This window comes from Tasmannia lanceolata, unplaced genomic scaffold (genome assembly GCF_043159265.1).
Source record: "Tasmannia lanceolata isolate RefF3 unplaced genomic scaffold, GAP_Taslan_0.1 ptg000006l, whole genome shotgun sequence".
In the NCBI taxonomy this organism is placed as follows: domain Eukaryota; kingdom Viridiplantae; phylum Streptophyta; class Magnoliopsida; order Canellales; family Winteraceae; genus Tasmannia; species Tasmannia lanceolata.
This window is the reverse complement of record NW_027518683.1, coordinates 4,779,789-4,795,523: the sequence shown is the minus strand read 5'-3', so window position 1 is coordinate 4,795,523 and position 15,735 is coordinate 4,779,789. Positions and strand designations below refer to the sequence as shown.

Sequence of the window (15,735 nt, the reverse complement as noted above, 5' to 3'; positions counted from 1 at the left end):
CAGTGTGGAACCCAAAATTCTTCAATCTAAACGGATGTGTTCATTTCAAATATATGAAGATGCACAGTACAAATTTCACTACGCCAACGGAAACCTTCAACCAGTTTTAAGTTTTAACTGATTGATTAGTAGGCTAGAGGGTTTTAAAAGTAAGTTTTTATCATCATTTCAGGGTGCGGTTGAGCGAATAAAGAGTTGGTTAAGAAGAAGCAGAAAATCGAGTCAGCTGGGCCATGATTTGGGTCATACTACTTGATGGAAATGCTACAAATGGGTTTAATTGTGGATTTCTAGTTTACAAGTATTTCAACCAAGAACTGGTTCAGTAGTCTATGGAACTTTTGAGGTCCCATCTTAAATCCAGTTACTCTGCACATCCCATGTGTGCATTGGGTCATGATTGTTTTCGTTCATAAGGCAAAAATTTGTCTTTCTAGTCTGTCCCTTTTAAATTTTACCATCCGTTTGCCTGCATCACTTTTCTGAGAAAGAACATGGGAAGTGGATTTTTTTACTATCAAACTGCTTGATGCATCAAAAAATCCTTTTTTTTTTTTTTTTTGATCGGTAAGCTGGGGTTAGGCAGGACCCCCACTGGGATATATTAGAACAATAAGAGGGGAAGAGTTACAATGGAGAGAAGCTGGCTCCTGAAGAGTCGCTAGTTACAATATTAGAAAAATCTGTTGAAAAAAGGAAAATGATATGGTAACCGAGAGTACGACCCATGGGAAAAAACCAACAATCAAAATGCGCCATGTATTAATAAAAATCACCTTTTCCTGTGAGTTTCCTAAACCGAGGGAACAATGTTATGTGACTAGTGATATGGTGGCAGCAACGGATTTGTTTGGTTTCCTTCTCTTTTGTAAAACCGGTTTCCCCAGCATTACTTGAAAAAAAAATCATCAAAAGGTTGATCCCCTTGGATTTTTGTATGAATCAAGTTGTTTGATGCTAAAAAAAAAAAAAAAAAAAAAAGCGTGGCAACCATGAAAAATTGTTTCATGAAATATTAATGATGGCAATTGTAAAATCTGATATCAGAATGATGGATTGGGAGAGGTTGCGGCATAAGTGGAGAGAGCATGAGAAATCCCAAAAAAAAACAATGAAAATAATACGCTACATCAAATTGGGTTTTTTTTTCCTGTTTTTCAGGGGCTTTTGAGGCTCCCCTCTCTCCCACACTCTCAATTCTCTCCCTCTCCCCCATGTCTCACACCTTGCTCTATTATTATTTCATCGAATATTTTTTCATGGTTGCCAAACATGCCTTGAAAATCCACTTTTTACATTATTTCCTAAAGAAAGTGATGCAGCCATATGGTCCACTAAGCAATGAGAAAAATCATATACTAAGCTAGTGGTATTCTTGTAATATTTATAGCCCTAGATCAAGGAAACCAACCCAAGCTATGATACACTTTTGGACACCCATATCAAGTACTTTGTAAAAGTGGGTCTTTAGGAAAGGCCACCATCTCACTGATCTTATGCAGGTCATGTGGTTCAATAAAGTGCAACAAATATTCAAAGAAATGGTGCATCCAAGATCTCTAAAATGCAATCCCACATGGACCCCTCCCTCCCTACTGTTCTTTTCTTAGGCAATTCGTATCTTTTCTTCTTGATACAAAACAGATTAGCTGTCCATTAAGAAAAGCATGGGGAAAAAACAATAATGTGCCATTATATGCTGCAATATTCTATTACCATTTATGAATATCTTTCACATCACTGAAGGGACAAAAACTAAGATAAGAGAGAAGAAGATGCCCTCATCTTGCTTTTGTAGAGTCCGAGAGATACCATACTGAGTAAAAGGCTACCAAAGTGAATAAGAGGCAATGTAGAGAAGCCTTTTTCTCCCTTAAAAATCTAAAAGCAATGTAGAATATGCCCTCAAGCAATAATTAACTATTTTAATATGACTCTTTGGCTATGCTGAATTTTCGTTTACTTGAAAAGTTTTTCCTTGAAGATAGAATTTTTCTTCATTTGGTAACCCATTTTGTTAGGTATATTTTTTTATAAAACCCCATGTTTTTCTTCTTATGAATTCTTTTTTCAGCATAGCAAAGCAAGAGGTGGTAATGTTCATCTTAACCTATCAAACCTCAAATCAAACCAAATTATATGGCCTTGTTTCTTTATAGAAGGCTGATATTCCCACCCCCTTGTTTTGGTACCTTCCAAGCCTCTCACTGGCTCATACAACTCGTTAATAATTGCAACAGCTAGAGAAAATTTTCTAAATGAAGGTGCAAAAATATTGGAGTGGAAATATCAGGTTCTTTCAGCATGGCAAACCCCTTGCTTGAATATCTGCTGATTTTGTTCAATTTTTGCCCTTAAAAAGGATTCATTTTTTCTAGGGGTTAACAAACCTCCACAAGATATACTTAAAAAAATAAACACTGATTACAAAAAACACATGAGATTTCCATGTTGACCGCTTCTTTTACAAGGGTCATTTTCATGATTCGTGTGACTATTATGTAATAATATCCACCCTCCCTTATTTAATAATGTCACTCCTCTCCTTATTTTACACTTATGTGATTGGATGTGGGCAGTTTTATGGAAATTGTAAGAGCCTCTAACAACCAATTAGAAAAGTGTAAAACAAAGAAGAGGGCCATTATTTAAAAAGGGAGTCTTAGATACCATTTCGTCACCCTTAATGATATTTTTATTATGGGAGTTGATTTGCAATTCATAAATTAGACACTTCCTATGTTAGCAAAACTTTTTCAAACTTACTTTTTTTCTCTCTAGTAAACTCATTATTTACATTTTTTTTTTCATCAAAACTTTATAAGTTTGTAAAATTAAAAAGTAAAAACCTTGTTTTATTCATTTAGGTTAAAAATTGATGAAAATTTTGGAGTAGACAAGTGTATTCCCCTTAGAAACAACCAAGTATTGGTATCTCTAGAAGTGGGTAAGGGGTTCCCCAAAAAATCCCCTATCATATTGTCCTCCTTGTGTGTGTGTGCGCGCGCGCATAACTGACCATTAGGAAAGTCGGAACAATGGCAAAAAACAGTCCTTAAGCATTGCCATTTTTAATCCTGTTTTTTCATATTGCCATTTTTTTTGGTTGCCGTGCAAATTTTCTAACCATACCTACACACATGTTATATCCTATTTAAAATCAATGCGGTGGTAGAAGTTTCAAGAGTAAGTTCAAGCAAAAACTTAATACTTGCATTACAGAGGTGCATAATTTTAATCAGGGATTTGCTAGGGTCCATTGCAAAAGGAATGAAGACAAAATACCTGTTTAAAATTTTGGAGTAAACAAGTGTATTCCCCTTAGAAACAACCAGTATTGGTATCTCTAGAAGTTTGAAAAATAGCGTCCACCTCTTGAATGAAGACAAAATGTGCTGAAAAGTGAGCTTGTGTGGCTGCTGTCAGATGCAACATACCATCCGCGAAATGCCTTTCGAGGTGGACGCTAACAAATCCCAATCATGTAAAGTGTATGTATCTAAATTTAAATTCCAGGATTTATAACTAATTAATTTTATGAGGTAAAAACATAAAAAAAAAAAAAAATTAAATTCCTCAATTTACAACTAGAGGAATGCTGGACTGAAGGGAGCCCTTGCAAAAATGAGATGAAAGGGCTCCCATTGGCTGCACATCACCCTAAAATGTGAAAGTCAAAGAATGTTAAATGACGTGCAGCCCCCCTTCAGTCTAGCATTCTTCAACTAACTATTAAATTAAAATTTATATCTGCAACATTAGTAAATGGTTTCTGAGCTCAAGCTCAGATAGAATTTCTGAGGTAGAGTTTTTAAATAGGGTGGGCTGCCTATGATATTTGAGTTATGTTAGATATTGATTGTATAGGACTTAGGGTGTACGTAATAAATCATCTTCGTAGGATCATGGTAAGCATTAATTTGTAGAGGTTTAAAATGGATGTCTACAAAATGGTTGATTTTGTGCCTCTACATATCAAATGGTCAGGAGGATCCAATGATGATGTTTCTTAGGAACAACCTATCTATGTTAGCTTCTATAGAATGAATGGCTTAGATAAGTCTAACAACATGGGAGATGCCCAGCTTGTGCTCACATACCACGCCCCCTTATAAAACATCTAATGGTCAAAAAGAACTTTACATTTACCGGGTTTCAAATGATCTTGGTTGGGGCTACATTTAAAAGGCCTCTGCAGCCTGCCGTTGTTTCTGACTGACTCAGCTGGGATTCCAGACTATACACAGGCCTCTCTCTCTCTCTCTAGTCTCTTCTTCTTCAATTTTCTTTTTCTTTTTCCATCATCGGCTATAAAGAAAGGAGGAGAGGAAAATGGCATTTGCAGGGACGACACAGAAGTGCAAGGGCTGTGAGAAGACGGTATACTTGGTGGATGAGTTGACTGCTGACAACAAAGTCTATCACAAGGCATGCTTCCGCTGCTACCACTGCAAGGGAACCCTCAAGGTATATATCTCTCTGTATATATTCTCTTGTCTTGGATATATATTTAAATGCATCATCACTGGTTTAGACTAGAGTTTTATCATCTTCTCTAAAAAAATGTAAAAGGCCTTCCTTTCTCTACCTTTCTCTTTTTTAGGGTTTACCCTAAAAATTTATTTTCGGTGTTTGGTGATTTTGTGCCTTTCCTTGCATGTTTGATGAAAGATTTCTTTTGATTGCCCTTTTCTTGTCCTTCTCATTTATTGTGGGGGAATGTGAGGGGGTGTCTTTAGTGATGGGTGAACAATTATGGGGTTTTGAAGGGATTTGATTCTGTATGTTACTGTTGTTTAGGTGGAAATCGTTTTGTTGCTTGCGTTGTTCTTCACGATCAGATGGACTCCTAGTGTTTCTTTGGGGCTGATTCTCTTCTCCTTTTTTGGTTTTCGGGTTTAACAAGGAAGACATTGTTATTCAGTCGCTCAAGAAACCGAGAGGGCTTATAGAGAGCAGTCTGTAATACCCATTATGATTTTCTCTAGAAAACTTCTCACTCTTCTTTTAGTTCAAGCATCTATTGATTAAAATTGGCCCTCATCAAATTTTTTTTTTGGTGGCCTTCATCAATTTTTCACAATGGGTAAGAGTTTTTGCATGGTGGTGGAAGTAGGGCTGGTTTTGATCGTTTCATTTAGATTGAAATCACGTAGTATTAGTTACTTGTAGACACTGCGGACATGGAACATGGATTTGCAAGCTAGGTGCTTCCTCACCTATCAATTGTTCCCACCTAAATTAAGCTGTGGTATGGACATTTTTGTGATAGTGTGTTTGCATAGTTAGCTGCTTCTAAATTGTAGATAATGTATCAAGCTGTGGGATGTAAAGACCAAGGCTCTGTTTGTTTTGGATCTTTCATTTTTGAGCAGCATTCGTGAGTCCAAAAGTGATTAGTGGACTCAAATTTAAACAAAACAAACAGGGCCTAAGCATGAGGTATACTAGGTCCATATACCATAGTGGATGTGATTTTAAATATAGGAGGAAACTTTGGATCATCTTTACAATTTTTTTTTTGGATCGTGTATGCTGTCATTTCCTGATGAGTTTGTGTCAATTTATTTTGGTATCATGAAAATAAAAAGTCGGTTTGGGATTAATCTTGCTGAATGAAAGGTCCTAGAAGAAATTTTGGAGCACCATGAAATAGCCCAAGCACAGTAAAAGTAAGACCAAGCTAGGTGCCTGGAAAGAGGGAATCTGGTGACCCATGATCCCCTCGAATGTCTAACATCCTAATTGGGCATTCGGAAAGGTCAATTCCTTGCTAAATTATTAACTTTATAAGCTGAAATAAAAAGATGAAGTTTCGAGGTTGCCGGGTAGAAGCCTTCCTGAACATAATAGTGTCATTATGCATTTACACAAAAAGTGAGAGAATGAGAAAAGCCAAGTCAACACACCACGACTTGTTTCTCCTTGTATTTATAATGACAACTTTATCTAGTTACAAGTATAACAATTGTTAGCTAAGGGGTATAAATGAAAAATCCTATCTAATGTTATTCACTTAGGATATTATATGCACACACTTGATTAAAAAGACATTTCCCCGTGACTTATATACACTCGATGATGGTGTGTATAAGTCTGCTATGATCCATACTCCCCTTCAAATTGATGTGCATGATTGCGAAGCATCAATTTGAGATTCCAAAAAGCATGCATGGCACATGTCATTGCTTTTGTGAATATGTCTACAAGCTGCTGTGTGTAAGGAACATATGTTAATGTGATCCACCATCTTGAATAGCACAATCCTATATGATGACAATTCACCTCAATATACTTCGTTCGCTCATGAAATATGGGATGGTGGCTATCTGAATATCATTCTTATTATAACCACATACTACCACAAAGTGGAGTTGATGGAAGAAGCATAATGCCCAACATTCCACTTAAGCGGAAAATTCAGAAACATCTTGCCTCTTACATTTCCATGAAATCAAAGAATCTTCTAGAAACATACACCAGCCAGTTATGGAGTTTCAAATAAGGTTGTAGATGGGTTTGCTTATGGGGTATGGTGACAAATCCGGTGTTGAAAGCAAGGTAGAGGTGTAGACGGGTTTGCAAATGTGGTGGGATAGCATTTATGGAGTTTTGAAGGGAAAAGATAAAAAAATAAAAAAATGAGAGGATTATAAGAGAGGAGAAGAAGAGAAGCAGTTTCTCTCTTGGATTTGGCAATAAATTTCTTGGGGTTTATTTTGTCTTCATTTGTTGGATAGTGAGACCTAACATCCGTAATATGTTTTTCAATTACACAAAAGTAGGGATATTATCGTCCACTGTAAAAAAAAAATTTGAAAGGTATTATTGTCCATTGTAATAGGCTACTAGCCTTTTCGCTATGACAATGGTATGATGTTGGCAGCAATTGATACTCCAAAATGGCTGTTTTCTGTTTTGTGTTGTAGGACTATGACACTTTGAGAATTATGTCATTTCCATTTTTGGCAATTTTGTTCATTCCATACCCAAATCACACAGGGTATATGTTACAAAATGCTGCTAGAAGTATGATGTTGGCAGCAATTGATACTCCAAAATGGCTGTTTTCTGTTTTGTGTTGTAGGACTATGACACTTTGAGAATTATGCATTTCCATTTTTGGCAATTTTGTTCATTCCATACCCAAATCACACAGGGTATATGTTACAAAATGCTGCTAGAACTACTTGTAGTGTCCAAAGCCTGCGCTTGGCAGCTTTGGTAACGTATGGGAACATATATTCTTGTATTCTCTCTTTGAGGACTAAATATGCCCCTTGCAGTATGCTGTGCTCATCCCAGTGGTGACAAAGGAAAGTTCTGCGAGTTGGGCTGGTCATAAGTTTTTCTTAGACTAGATTGCAATGCCCTTACTGGTCTTTCAATATCCAAAGGAAGAACATGGGTGAGGTTTTTGTTTTTGGAATGGTGATAAAGTTTGACTAGAAATAAAAGAAAAATACAACTCCGTTGATGTCCAAAGTGGCAACATCGAAGGGGAAAAATCAGCAAAAACAGAGGAAGGGCACCTCGCAAGGGGAAGGTATCACACTTGTGAAGGGTAGATTAGAAATCCTTGTTTATATGGGTTTATTTGTATATATGCAGCTTTGTAAGGGCTTATTTCCCCATCATGTTTTATAATTAAATAATTAAATAGATCGATGTTCAATGAAATTCCTCCTAAACTGGAACTTTTTGGGAGTTACGACCATCCTCTCACAAAGGAGTAGACTGCACACAAATCCAGCTCAATTGCCACTCGGGAAAATGCTATGACAAGTCTTTTTAAGAGGATCCTCATCGCACCATGGATCTAGTCAAAAGTGAATATTTTCCCCCTTGGCAGCTGTGAATCTGATGCCAGCAACAAGCTTAGTTGAGAGATGATGTCTTTCCAAATGCTCCGACCAATCCAGCTAGAGTCTTCACAAGACAACCAACCGCCCCCATGTAGTGCCATACTTTTTGCACAATTGAAGTCCTCCGGAGAGAGCCAATCCTCCTTGGAAAATCACCACAAGTCCACAACCTCTTGCCCAAGAAAGCAAGGTTCATGAAACTGCAGTCACCTAATACCCAACCAACCAACGACCTTTTAAAAAAAAAAAAAAAAAACCCCAACCAACCCTCCCTTCTTGGGACGACACACGATCTTCCAATTCACAATGTGAAACTTTCTTTGTTCGTTTGAATCATTCTCTTGGATGCTCTCCCTCTGATTCACCATACTAATCGGTATTTGAGGAGGGAGAATTGGATAGGAAGGTTTCTAAGAAACCTTAATCAAATGTGACAGTACCATCCAATGAGACTGTTTTTCTTCCATGTAGATAGCCTTCTCTCGAATCTTTCTACGACTGGGTCCCATAATGCTGCAAATGGCTTCCCAAAGCAGAGATGTTGCCCTGGATAATTGCAGAAGAGCTGACCGATACTGCACCCAAAGCGAGATCAAAGTGTCGGAGAACACGATCATCGACCCCAAACACCCACTACCAAGGACTTTTGAAAATTAATCATCGGGCCAAAAACTGTCTCATAAGGTCTAAGTGTACCTTTCAAATTGTGGATCTGAAGCGGGTTAGCATGAAAAAAGATGAGCAAATCATCATCAGCTTACTTTAGGTGAGAGTCTTTCAGTGAAAGGTTTGTTGTCTGCCGTCAGAAAATAAAGCTGAAATCTGTGTTAATTAACTCGTGAAGTCAGGGTATTTTTGCCATGTCGTTAAAAAGGGTTTTCTCCCCAATGAATGGACTCCTTTTCTCATCTTCTCCTGGACATGTAGTGCATATCTATGGATTGTGTTGTAATGAAAACGAGATTACATTTTCCTAGCAACCCTCTATATTAATTTAATATCTGGGCCCATTAGGTCTCACTTAATTTTCAATAAGTTAAATTTAGTATAGGATATCCACTGGATTAGCCAAATCTTTTTTATAACAGATAATATTCATGAAACTATTAGCCAACAACACTTATAGAAACTTCTGGGAAATTAAGAGGATGTTATCCAAATAATGTAATTAGATTTGTGTGGAAATGAACCAACCAAACAATGTAAAAGTATCTGATTGAAAATATATTTCAGATTATATTGATTTACGCCTGCAGACAAATTATGCCTATCCAAAGGAGCCCCTAAAGATGCCACCAGTTTTTTATAGGCAATTTTGGAAATCGAGAATATTCATTGGAGGTATTCTCATTTGGTGGTTTTATATGTTGAGATATTTATTTTTGAAAATATTTATTGTTTTCATATGGTAAGAAGTTTTATTTGTGCTATGAGAAACTAGTATGTTTTTATTCATTATTGCAAAGAACTTTTTTTTTAATGGATAATTGCAAAGAAAGCATACTTTGAAACGACCGGAGTGTTTTTGGTCCCATCCCCACTGAAATGATACCGGAACCGAAAATGCATACCGAAACCAAAATCGTAAGTACATTAGTGGCATACTATATCAGATTGTGTTGCATAATTATATTTATATGGATTGCATGTGAATTGTGCTATATATATTATGCGGGAATTGCTAGCGTCCATCACAAAAGGCCGCGCACAAAAGGCATTCCGCGGCCGGTCTGTCACATGTCAGACCAGCCACCTTGTGAATGGAGACAAAAGCTGTTGTTGTCATTCACGAGGTGGCTGGTCTGACATGCGACAGACCAGCCGCGAAATGCCTTTTGCGATGGACCCTAGCAAATCCCATATTATGTATAAATATTTATATGCGTTAGATGTGAAATGTGTAGTATGTACTGAATTATCAGGCATGTGCGATAGCGCATGTCACTAGGTGTTAAATGTTACTAAACCATTATGGATGGTTGTCTTGCTTATGTGATAGTTTTATTTGTGCTTATTCTACCATTTCCTGAAGTTTGATCTTAGAATTCTATCATTTGCATATGTTTCCATATGTTTCCGTGATTTTACAGGGTTTCTTTCAAAATTTCCAACCGAAACCGAAACGTTTCCGTTTCTGTGACGACCGAAACTGAAATTTAGAACCCTGCATGTATGTGCATTTGCTTTATCTTTAGGTCCTACTTTTCTGCATTATGTATGTGTATTTACTTTATCTTTAGAACCTACTTTTCCTAATGTTTAATTATTTTTTACAGCTCAGTAACTATTCCTCCTTTGAAGGTGTTCTATACTGCAAGCCTCATTTTGACCAACTCTTTAAGAGGACTGGCAGTTTGGATAAAAGTTTTGAAGGTGGCTACCAGTGAACGATTTAGTTTCAATCTTATTAGTTTCTCGTTGCATCTGTTCTCACTCTATGCTAATCTCTGGCTTTTATTTCTAGGAGCTCCAAAAGATGTCAAAGTAGACAAAGCTATTGAACATGAGGTATTGCATTATTCAAGTTTGATGGATCCATTTCACCCACCAATTCAGTTATTTCTGAAATTCAGATTTGTGTCATTGGTCCAAACTTCTTAATGACACCTCTAAGGACACCCTATTCAATATAACCAAAAAAATAAGAAAGGAAACTCTTGAATTATTTCTTGTTTTTGATATAACTCTTAGGGCCACGCCAACAACAAGGTTTCAAGTATGTTTGCTGGAACTCAGGACAAGTGTGTTGCTTGCAAGAAAACTGTGTACCCAATCGAGAAGGTAATATTTTCTCTCTTTTTCTTATTTATCATCAATATGGATTTCGGAAGCTGTATTCTGTTGATAAAACTGTCATATTTATTTCAAGTCTTAAAATTTTGTGGATACTGCATTGGTTTCTCTTGGTCACTTAGACTTGAGAAGTTGAACTTTGACTGTGAAATCTGAATTAGTAACTGTCAATACAGATCCAGCTTGATTTCAATATTTTAGACATTGTATTTTCTTTTCTTTTTTCAAAATTTTATTACATTATGAATATTTTTTTGCGTAAGAATATATTAGCAATATGTTATTATAATTTCTAAGTTGATGGTGGTGAATGCTTTGAAAACTTCGCTAGTCCAGAAGTTATAATCGACGTTTGTGTCCTTCACATAGAGAGAGAAAGAGAATATGTTCTATGTTGAAGTCTGGACTTTTCTATGAATAAACTATTGTTTCCTCTTTGCCGCCTTCTCATTATCATACTTATTCCCTAAGTAGAAGCAGTCTTTTCTTTTTCACAAGTACCCCTGAGTCCATGACATAGGTCCCGTTGGATTTGGATCACAGTGATATGTGGGAATTGGCACCAGTGCCATCGTTCCAAGGATATTATTTTGTGACGTTTATTGATGACCATACAAGATATCCATGTTTACATAATTTTCCTCATTGATGACGTTTTTTTATGACGTTTGTCACATGTTCTTCATTTTCTTTGGAGTGAGGCAGCACTCACAGCTGTCCACTTGATCAACTATCAATTTTTTGATGTCCTGAACAACAGATCACTGTCACTGTCTTTTTTGGAAACCCCTGGACTAGTCTTTGCTTCGTATCTTTGGCTTTGTTTGTTATGTTCATCTTCTCCCACTCGAGCGGGATAAACTTTCACCTCGTGCCGCCGAGTATGTCTTTGTTGGCTATGGAGATGGCAAAAAATGCTATTGTTGTTATGACCTTAAATGTATATAATGTTGCCATCATGGGTACTTTTGTAATTGTATCATCTCACTTATTATATAAGAGACGAGAAATGAGTCATGTGACTTGAATCTCTTATTTCACCAATTTGTGTGGGTTACACGTGCTGAAGGTGTCGGATAGAAGTCTCCAAGAGAATACAGAGGCCAGTCTGCATTTTCATAGGCCCCCAACTGAAGATAAAGAGCATAATGAACTAAATGAGGGGATGGAATGAATTGACTAAAAACATGCACTGCACAAGTGGTTTAGGTTGAGAAATAGATAAAAAAGACTCCAACTAACTGTTGATAGAGAGTCGAATCTAGTGTTTGGCATCTGTATTATGGATCTTAATATTAAGCTCGATAGGTATCTGTACTCTGGACAATCTTGTATCCGTGATTCACTCATGACTGGTAAGGTTCACACAAATCCAGTTGAACTGACTGCTGTTCTGAACATCTCAGACCAAGCTTGAGGAGCTTGTTCATATCCAATTTGGTCTCAGAGCTAGTGCTCAGGTAACATGGGTAATCCATGTTTACTTCTGGTAAGGATAAAGGGGGTGTACGTGGACTGTTTTCTTCTTCAATGCCGACTGCATATTTTTAACCCACCCCGAGTAACAAAATTGGAAGCAAAATCCCTTATTCTGCATGCTTATTAACTCTATCAAATTCCATATACACCCCCAGAAATCAACAATGAGAAAAAATGACAGGAAGAAGCCATGTAGTTGTAATGGGCATTGTACCCTCTCAAAAATTTAGGTTCATCATATTTCTGTGGCCTTTTTCTTGGTTCCTTTATTTTGCTATCTTCCTATGTTTCTACATTTGGTTCGGTTGTTGCTAACATTACAAATTTTTTACTTTTCACAAATGGGAAATATAATACTGAAAAAATAGGGTTTACTTTGTCTTTGGGGGACACAACGCTTTTTCCATTACTTGTGTAGTATAATTATACATTTGTAAATTCAAGAGAAGCCAAGGAATTCGAGTTATTCAATAAGCTAACATGTTATCTCTTTGCATAGTAGTGTGCTGTTTCAACTTCGAAAAAAAAGTAGCGTGCTGTTTCAATAAATGCTGATACTACACGAGTATTTGTGCCCATTTTAAGACTTGCAATTCAGCCATTGTTCTCGGTGCTAAACTTTAGTGATAGCGTTTCTAGAAATGACTGGGATATCTTTGATCACCTGACACATGTCCACTTCATCCTAGGTTACAATGGAGTCTCTTGAACTCATAACATTTAAAGTTCAATTTTGTATTTAGCTTTAAAATTTAGTTTGTGTGGTTGAAGTCGATGTTTATGCTTAGGTTCTTAATTAACTTAAATTCCCACAAATTTTTTATTTATTTTTCCTTTAAAATGATTTTACTTTTTCCTATGAAACTTTAATCTCATTCAAAATACATAATGAAGTCAACTTAATTCTTAGTATAAAGTCCTTGTTCTTTGGATCCTAGTGAGAACTTTTAGACGCTGATTTTATGCTTTTCATCAGGTAGCAGTTGATGGCAACTCATACCATCAGCCTTGTTTCAAATGTACCCACGGGGGCTGCGTAATCAGCCCATCAAACTATGTGGCACACGAGGGTAGACTCTACTGCAAACACCATCACACACAGCTCTTCAAGGAGAAGGGAAATTTCAGCCAGCTTAGCAAACATGAGCATGTTAAAGGGGTGACTGAGAACACAGTGTTCGAGTGATCAAGTCTTCTATATTTGTCTCTCGAGTGGTCCTGTCTGTCTTTCCCATTCTTCGGAGGTCATCGTCAGATACAGCGGCATAGTATCTCACATCTAGCATAAATTGGAGGTAACTGTGAAAGTATATAAGCGGAGTTTGGACTGTCTGTTTTCATATATATATATATATTAGGATATATGCACTTCAAAACCAAACCATTCACTTTGTAGCCAAATTTTTTTAGATGTGAGAGTTGAATGAATAATAGGAGAGGTGCAGTGTTACAATAACCAGTGTTAAGCAAAGGCCTTGTGTAGGCTTTGAATTTGTTGTCTGCAGGTTGGCAGGAGCTGTGATTTGGTGTTTGATAGATGGTGGTGTATTTGTTGTGTGTAGACAGGGAGCTAAGTGTTTCTATAGTCTTGTTGGATGATTAATCATGTCCTCTCTGTAATAATAGTGCTCTTAGCAACCTTTTTTTTTTTTTTTGTTGTTTATTTGCTTAGTAGTATTTCTAATACTGGAAAATGCTAGCATGGAGTACATGCCACATCCTCGTAACCATCATCAGTTGGCAAAATCCAAATCACCCTAAAAAATTGGTTAAGTTTCCTACTCCAGCTGCCAATAAATATTGGGTAACCTGATATTTACTGGAACTTTACAAGCTAAAGGTGTGTGCCAAGAAGAGTAAGGCCCACTATGACAAACTTATGCACTAGTGCCAAGACAATACAGGAAAAAATATCAGGAGCTGAAGACAAGCACAATGATACAAATATATCTGTTCTGAGAAATGATATGGTGAATGGGCCTATGAACTCATACTCATCATCACACCCTTGATATTTGATCCAACAACAGCACACTTTTTAAGATGCTGCTGTTGGATCTAATATGAAGGGTGGTACTTCTGTCCTACACAAATAAGAGTTAGTAATCCCATTCATCATATAATTTATCCTATTCTATTTACCCATCCAAACTATTTCTATAAATCCTTGGTGGGATTAAGGGACATCTTTTGCTTGTTTTCATACATTACCAGCAGCCAATTGGATCTAGGAAGTTCCAACGGATTTTGTGGATATGTCCGAGTCCTGGAACAAACTGCATACCGAGTATAGGGATTATGATATTTTCACCCCCTTTCGTCCTTTGGGCCATACCCCTTCTAGTGTAATTAGGACTCTCTTTTTTTCCTCTAGAAGGGGTGGGGCCCAAGGTTTCCATGTATGGCTATAATTTCCCTGGATATTGTTCGGTTCTCATACTTATGTTAGTGCACGTCTTTCGCTCGTATTTGTATACATCTTACTAGGAGTGGACATGGTATGGTTCGGTTCAGTTCTTCTAGTGTATACCTCAGAACTGAACCATATATAATCGGTTCCTAGAAATTGGAACTAGAACCGAACCATTTATCTTTGGAACTGAACCGAACTAGAACTGAACTTGATTGGTTCAGTTCTGGGTTTATCCAACCTTTGACCAAATGGAGATATTTTGCCTAATCTTAAATTTTTCCTACTCTTCTCGATAAAGAAAATTTTCGTGTGGTTTTCTACTTTCTAAAAGGGCAAATAAATACGTTACAGGGGTGAATTTATCCTCAAACATAAGTAAATCATTCTCACAGAACCGTTATGAGGGGATTTGCCGGATTTGACAGACGAGTGGAGGCGTTGAGGCAGTGAGCCGTGAGAGGGTTTGCAATTTTGCAAAGTAGATGAAGAAAGTAAGAAACTAGGGTTTCTTTTAATTCTTTTGTCTTTAGAAAATCAAAATTAAGAGATCATATTATGATATTAGCAGCCCCTTGTTTTGAATTAAATATTAACAATTTAACAAATTTGTGTCCTCAAGAATGACATTAACACCCCCACTTTTTTGGTATATGACGTAACGTATAAAATCGCGCGCATATACGTAAAAATGGGGAGGGCAAACATGTAAAAACCCACAGCAAAAAAACTCCGTTCAAAACGGCGTTTTGCAAACGGACCTCCCCCCCTCCCTTTGCAAAACACCGTTTTGAGGGTTCAAAACGGTGTTTCAAACGGCGTTTCAAACGGTGGCTGCGCACCCAAACACTCCCAAACGGCCGTTTGGCCCCTAAACACTGTTTCAAACGCCAAATGGTGCTTTAAACGGTACGCCAAACACGCACATAATCGGTTCCTAAACATCTGAACAGGAACCGAATAATTTAAAATTGGAATCGAACCGGGTTGGACCCGAACCGGGTTGGACCCGAACCATGTCCATCCCTAAATCTTACAATGTATCGACAATTCCGAGGTCCTTTTCTAATCTTACGGATGGTATCTATGTTTGGGAAGGGATCTGGATTACGTTTATCACCTCTACAAGATCAACGGTGTGGATTGTGCACACATCTCATGTGGGATGTATGAGACCTTCTATTCTTC

The 15,735-nt window shown here is 37.2% G+C and overlaps 1 protein-coding gene across 1 annotated transcript; it reads left to right on the top strand.

Annotated features, from left to right (window-relative positions):
- Positions 1-4,149: 4,149 nt before the first annotated feature.
- On the top strand, positions 4,150-13,785 carry LOC143879364 (LIM domain-containing protein WLIM1-like). The gene is made up of 5 exons (XM_077381722.1): positions 4,150-4,467; positions 10,142-10,238; positions 10,330-10,373; positions 10,557-10,646; positions 13,114-13,785. The coding sequence occupies exons 1-5, from the start codon at positions 4,333-4,335 to the stop codon at positions 13,321-13,323; spliced, it is 576 nt and encodes a 191-aa protein (XP_077237837.1). The 5' UTR covers positions 4,150-4,332; the 3' UTR covers positions 13,324-13,785.
- The last annotated feature ends 1,950 nt before the right edge of the window (positions 13,786-15,735 follow it).

Excerpts from the sequence above, each read along its gene's own strand:
- LOC143879364 (XM_077381722.1), top strand. The coding sequence starts at position 4,333 with ATGGCATTTGCAGGGACGACACAGAAGTGCAAGGGCTGTGAGAAGACG. Across the intron at positions 4,468-10,141 it reads ACTGCAAGGGAACCCTCAAG|CTCAGTAACTATTCCTCCTT; the intron begins GTATATATCTCT and ends TATTTTTTACAG. Across the intron at positions 10,647-13,113 it reads CTGTGTACCCAATCGAGAAG|GTAGCAGTTGATGGCAACTC; the intron begins GTAATATTTTCT and ends GCTTTTCATCAG.